The 6309-nt window shown below is 40.8% G+C and overlaps 1 protein-coding gene across 1 annotated transcript in view; it reads left to right on the forward strand.

Annotated features, from left to right (window-relative positions):
• Positions 1-5964: 5964 nt before the first annotated feature.
• PCDH20 (protocadherin 20) overlaps positions 5965-6309 on the forward strand; it is a 6044-nt gene continuing 5699 nt past the window's right edge. The window contains exon 1 of the mRNA XM_057371675.1: positions 5965-6296. Coding sequence (XP_057227658.1) covers positions 5965-6296 — 332 coding nt within the window. The remainder of the gene's footprint in view (positions 6297-6309) is intronic.

A 6309-nucleotide genomic window follows, 5' to 3' on the forward strand; every position in this document is an offset into this window, starting at 1 on the left:
CTTTTAAACAGATAAAATTTAAACAACTATATCTGAGTTTCTCATTCTAGCCTGAATTTTTGGTTGAAAGAGAAACAGAAAACAATTTGTCTCCCCTGTTTTGGACACCTCTGCCTTTCACTTACATACCCTGGAAATGTCTATACCTCAGGAAGGAAAAAAAAAGGCCCAGACTGGATGCCTGATTTTGAGACAGCAAAAGAGTAAGCAAAACCCATCCTTTCTTATGAATAATACTCTCTTTCCRCTACATATGAAAGTTGAATGAGACAGAAGTACAGTTTTGATCTGAACAAAGGCTTTACAAACTCAAGAAGATCTGTATTTGGATGAACCTCAGAATGGGTTTGGCTCCAACCATTTGTTCAGCTCTGCCAAGTGAAACCTCTGAGCCTCTGCAGAGAAAATGCTCCTCTCTTATCTCAGCATGGGAGCTGAGTGATCGGAGTGACAACATAAGCAATAAAGTTCSTATCAGCTGCAAGATTTCCAAAGCATACAGCCAAAACGTTTTCCTGTTATCTAAAAAGTAGCTTACACATTTAGTTGTTTGGTTTCAATATCTTCATTTCATCACAGACATGAAAATGTGTTAAATCCTGCTGGGAGTTTGTCAATTTACTTATCTAAATAAAAGACACAATTCAGCCCAAATCCCAGAATACGTAACAATTATCCCGCATTCAGTAAAAAAAACTTTTTTGGGTTATTTAAGAATTTTGGTGAGCAAGGAATAAGTTAGCATTAGGGAATTAGAGCTAACAACTCCATTAAGAATTTTTGCCTGAATGGAGAGTGAGGGAAGATGACAGAATCTGGTCCCTGGAAAATTCATATAATAATTTATTGTCAAGGAAGAAAATGTCCATCCTGCACAGATAAAAGCTTGGGTTAAGCTACAACATATTGTATGTTTTTCAGAGCAGAGTTAGGCAGTTCAACTGATAAGGAAAAACACATACTACTGTCTGCTTCAGAGGAACTAAGAAAGGTTGGAATACTATTGGAGCTGCTGTAATACTAGGAAAAAGGCTCTGCATTGCTGCACTATATCAACTGTCTAACCATTTCCAYCACAGAAAACTGAATGGGATTGCAGGCTGCTGGCAGTTGGCTTAGAGGAACTATCTGACACACAGGTCTTGGCATCTTGGCTACCTGGCATACCACAGGTCTTCTTCAGTGCATTGTCCTCCATTGATCTGAGCAGTGTTCTCCCCTCAGAGGTGGCTTCTGGCACTAAAAAGTTGTCACTTCAGCTCAGGAGCCATGGCTTAATGTCAATGAGAAGTCAATTAAGAAATATCTTCATATTCATGACACTCTCATAACGTGCAGACATAATGTACACAGTGAGCTGGCAGAAGCTGGAATCCCTGAACTAATGTGATAAGGACTGTAATGAAAGATTTATGGTATTATTAATTTTTAGCAGTGTCATATTAGTACTATAGCTCAGCCTGCGCTTTGGCTTGTACTAAACAAGAGTTGTTTCATTATTATTTTAAGCCTTACACAAGAAGTCAGTGAAAGCAAATGTTCATATGCTGTGTAACACAGTATAAAAAACTCTGGTAAAAAGATGTGCTGGAATATAATCTGAGTTAAAGCCTTCCTTCCTCTCCTATTTTTAGAAAATTATGCTTAGTTAATAAATATTAAATTAGATTTTCTTTCAAAAATAAAGTTGTGATCAGACTAAAAATATATTGAAGGCAATCATTCTCACTGYTGGACTACATTGGCCTTTTTCAGGTAAAAATAACAAAATGCATGGGGATGTATACAAAACATCATAACCAAAGAACTCATACTTCTATGAAACCTCAAAAGAATCTCAGGAAGAAGTTGGTCAAATGTATCAAATGCTTAGTTTAGAGACTGCAGGAGGTTTTTTGTTTCCCAATCTCTTTTCTCTGCCAGTGTTCAGCAGCTCTGATTTGTGATACTTCAACACAGCCRTCCCCAATAGGCACTAAGTTTACCAGACGAGAAAATCTCATCCACCTTTGTCAGCTTTCCTATCAAACACCGCTCTGCCTTGTGGGGTACATTCCTTCAGAAGTTTAGAAACTGCTTTCACATGTTAGTTGCTTTCTTGAAAGGTTGCCATGACTGAAGCAGAGTTTTGTTCATGAAAAGCTGCCAAGCCGAACCTTGCAGGTTCACCTTGCAAGGGATTGAAGAACCAGCCCTTTGAAAGGATAACTGGAGATTTAAGTGACATGAACCCCAGAGCTGTCCRCTCTCCAGCTCCACTGTTGCTTTAYWCAAGCYRGACMGAGTTTTTTTGCTGTCTTAMAGTGACACAAGGGAAAGYAGTGCCAAGGCCCCTCTCCTGCTTTGTGCTGGGAACAGAATGATCATGCTGGGTCTGWTCTACAGTGACACAGAATGATCACAGCTTTCAGTAAAGCACGAGCGCCAGATGCTCAGTACTTCTGCAAGGAAGGTCACTATCTAATATTCATAGAGTCTTTCACACTGTAATCCACTGTCCTGCACAGGAAACTCACGTACAGAAGGACATAGGGCATTTTCCTTACTAAGCAGCAAAGCAATAAAAAGTGGATATTGCTAACAGTTAAAAGGATCTCCTTTACTCGTCCYGTATCTCCTGCAGTTTAAAATCTTCAGAGAAGTGGTAGTCTGTTAGTCACATACCTTCTWCAGCTTTCCTGTGTCTAGAAATCAATACTCACACCAGGGCTTTCACTGCAAAATGTGAGTGTTTCCCCGCTGAAAAGCACCTGTCTCAAAGCATCACACTGACTAGAATGTTACAAAATTTCTCTGATTCAGTTGAATTTCGCTGATGGGAAAGTCTCATGCCACAGTCTTCCTCTGTACAGCCACAGGTTGTAACAGAGAGCTTTTTGCTAGATTGAGGAAGAAACATGTACCTGCATCCCTTTCTCTTGTAAAAGTTGGCCACAGTTACCCACCATGCCAATAGATACTATCTGACATCCTCTTTCTGAAGTGATGATCCCGAATGAATCACCTGGGAAGGCTCCCATCTKCAACTGGAACTCTGCCCACTAAACCAAGGCACTTCAATTGAGTATCAATACCTCCTGTGTCCTTCATTCAGGATAAAGTAAAATAAATACTCTATTTTACCACAGCAGTAATGTATCTCTTCTGATGTATTTATAAATAACTATGAAACTTCTTGGAGGGCTTGTCACTAGATCTCAGACTTGTGGTTTGCAACATACTTGAGGCAGTCAGGCATCCCACAGAAATGCTCTTATTTGTTCCTTCTTAATCACTAATTGCAACACAAATCTTGAATGAAGCRTTAATCAGATTTTATGCAATAAAATGCCAGTTAAAAAGATATGTTTAACTGTATGTGATTGAATGGAACTAGGCTAATAAATTGCTAACATCTTTGTCCCAGAAGACATAATGCAGGAATGTACCTTAATCAGTTCAGTATTTCCCCACAACTTTTGAAGGGGCTCTCCCCCAAAATAATGCTAGGAATAAAAGAACCAGTTTGGTATCTTATCTATACTGCTGCTTCTCTTACACCCCTATTGCCATATCCCACATACAGCTGGAGTGCTTCTCCTTAAACAGGCTGGAGTACTTCTTAACCAGGAGATTTATTGCACACATTAGTCTTTAAGGCGCCTTTAAGACTTACTAGAGGTTTCTGATGTCTAACAGCATAAAACATTATAGAGGTAMCAGATGCTCCAGAAAACTTTTAATTCTGCTGCTACACCTGTGCTTTAATAAAATAAAAGTCATCAAGTATAATGAAAACCTGAATACTATAATAGTAGAGTCATCATTTACCCTATCAGTAGCCCAAGGGAAATGCAGTGGCTGTAATGGTATGAAAAATGGTATAGGAATAGGTCAGTAGTTCCAAGAGCATAAGAGGAAAAAAATATCCTAAGAGGGAACTGTGACATCAGAGAAACAAAATCTAAAAGCTAAAGGTAAAATTTTATAGGGACTTCAGACTCATTCATGAGAAGACTACTGATTCACTAAAACTAAAATTATAGTCAGTCTATGAAATTCAACCTCCACATAAATCAGTGTCAAAATCTGACTGAAATCCAAATGAGTCAATATTTCTGTTGAAATTAATAAAATTGGAGCAGATGTGAGTCAACTAAAAGAATCTGCCATGCATGTCCAATCAAACTAACTAAAACAGGATTGAGTTTATGGGCACCTTTAACACCAAGCAATGCGCAGAACAGTGCACATGGATGAGAATTTAGGAAAGGATTTGAGTAGTTTGATTTCTTTCTTACATTATACATGTTTGCTCTGAACTGTATACACYGCATTGTCTGTTCTATTTGTGCTAGAAATGAATGGCAAAGATATAAACAATTTATAAGGGCGGTACATACTGAGTGGTTTCAAAACCCTAGAGATTAGTGAATAATAAATAAGGCCAGGCCTTTTGTTAGYACCGTAATGCTTCACTGTTCAAGTCACATATGATTATTGTGCTAATGTCATTTTTTGGATGAAAAAGTTATTARAATCACAGTACATTTCCAAGAGTTTCATGGAATAAAGCAAAGCGTGATTCCACTGCCACTGGACTTCAGCAAGAATGGGGTAAAACTCTAATTAAGACAAAAAATATTGTACTGTTTATATTTTAAGGATGGAGAATATGGGACAAAGGAATTAATAAGATTTGTTTACATCCCCTGAGAAAGTCCAACTTGGAAGTTTTTGTTTCTATTCTGTTCTGTCCTATTTTATTACATTCTGTTCTATTCAGCTCATGCTCCTGCCCTCATCCTCATAACATCYGAGAACACATCCCAAGAGTTGCTAGACAATATGTTCTGTATGTTTCACTCACTATTTGCTTTTGAAAGATGCAGCTTTACAAAAGACTCAGGCATGAAGTTGGTTTTGGATTGGGTTCTAATTACAGGGGTTTTTTTGCTTCTCTGTTTTGGGTTGGATATGGAGTTTGTCTCATGGAGCTGGAAAAGGAAAAGGGAAGAGCAATTTTTTTGTTTTGACTGAGAGAAAACACTTTGCTGTCCTCTATATTTTTAGTGCCTAAGCTGAGATCAAATGCCTGCACACTGTGCTTGCCATGGAGCATGGAGGCACTTAAGGTGGTCTTTAGGCCATGTGATTTAGGGAGTTCAAACTCCCACACAAACTTTACCTCCGTGAAGGGCAGCTCCACTATGCTTGACAAAGGCAGCTGCCTACAAGAGTCGTAGTTTTGAACTCTCAGCAGCAGCCTGGATCCAGACCATTGAGCACTCTAAGGCTAAAGACAGACTTCTAAAATTCCGTTTGAGATGTTGCAGACAGACAGTGTAAGTAGTGCTGGGGAGGTTAGCAATCCTTTTGATAGTCCAGCATGTTAAATGTGCAATTGGTCTTGTGCTATATAAAGTTTCCTGAGTTCTGGTAATTTCATGTCTAGTTCTGTGGCAGGCTTGTGGTCTAGCCAGTAGTGACTGGACACTATAAAATGAAAACACATAATTTTCTGCCACAGAGGACCTTTGAGTACTTAGCCAGCAGCAAATCACAGTTGCTGCTCTAATTCAGCAGCACACACTCTTTCCACCAATCAAATGCTCACAAACGCCTCAAAAACATGACTTTCGTGCAGCCACAAGCTGCTCAATATTCACCAAGGYTCAGCAATGCCAATGCAGCTGTTAATTCTCGATTTGCCTGCTGACACTCACACCACAACACAGAAACATAGAATGATTTGGGTAGGAAGCAACCTTAAAGAGCATCTAGTTCCAAACCCCTGGTCAAGGGTAGGGATGCCATCCACCAGACCAGGTTGTKCAGGGCCCCATCCAATCTGGCCTTGAACACCTCCAGGGATGGGCCATCCACAGTTTCTCTGGGCAACCTATTCCAGTGCCTCGCTACCAATTTCTTACTTAACATCTAATTTAAATCTCTCTTTTASTTTAAAACTGCTCCCCTTGTCCGATGACTATCGGCCCGTGTAAAAAGTCGCTCTCCATCTTCCCACAGACGACGAACAAGCCGAGTTTATTTTGTTTTTCAATATCTTTTTCCCACCTCAGTTTCCAGACGGGACTACCTTCWCTCCCTGGTCCCAGCGCTGCCCGTGCGCGCACACACTCTTCCACATCCCCGCGCTCGGTTGTGGCAGCGCCGCTGGGCTCGGTGGAGCGATCSYYTCCCTCCCTGCCCGCTTCYCTCCCTGCCCGCTTCCCTCCCTGCCCGCTGCCCGCGGCGCTGCCGCAGCCTCCGCGGACGCGCCCCCGCGTCTCGCCCGCCCCCTCGCAGCCGTGCCCGTGCCTGTTCCCC

The sequence above is a fragment of the Malurus melanocephalus genome, unplaced genomic scaffold (assembly GCF_030028575.1).
Source record: "Malurus melanocephalus ecotype Western Australia unplaced genomic scaffold, MMel_1.1 scaffold_152, whole genome shotgun sequence".
Classification (NCBI taxonomy): Eukaryota; Metazoa; Chordata; class Aves; order Passeriformes; family Maluridae; genus Malurus; species Malurus melanocephalus.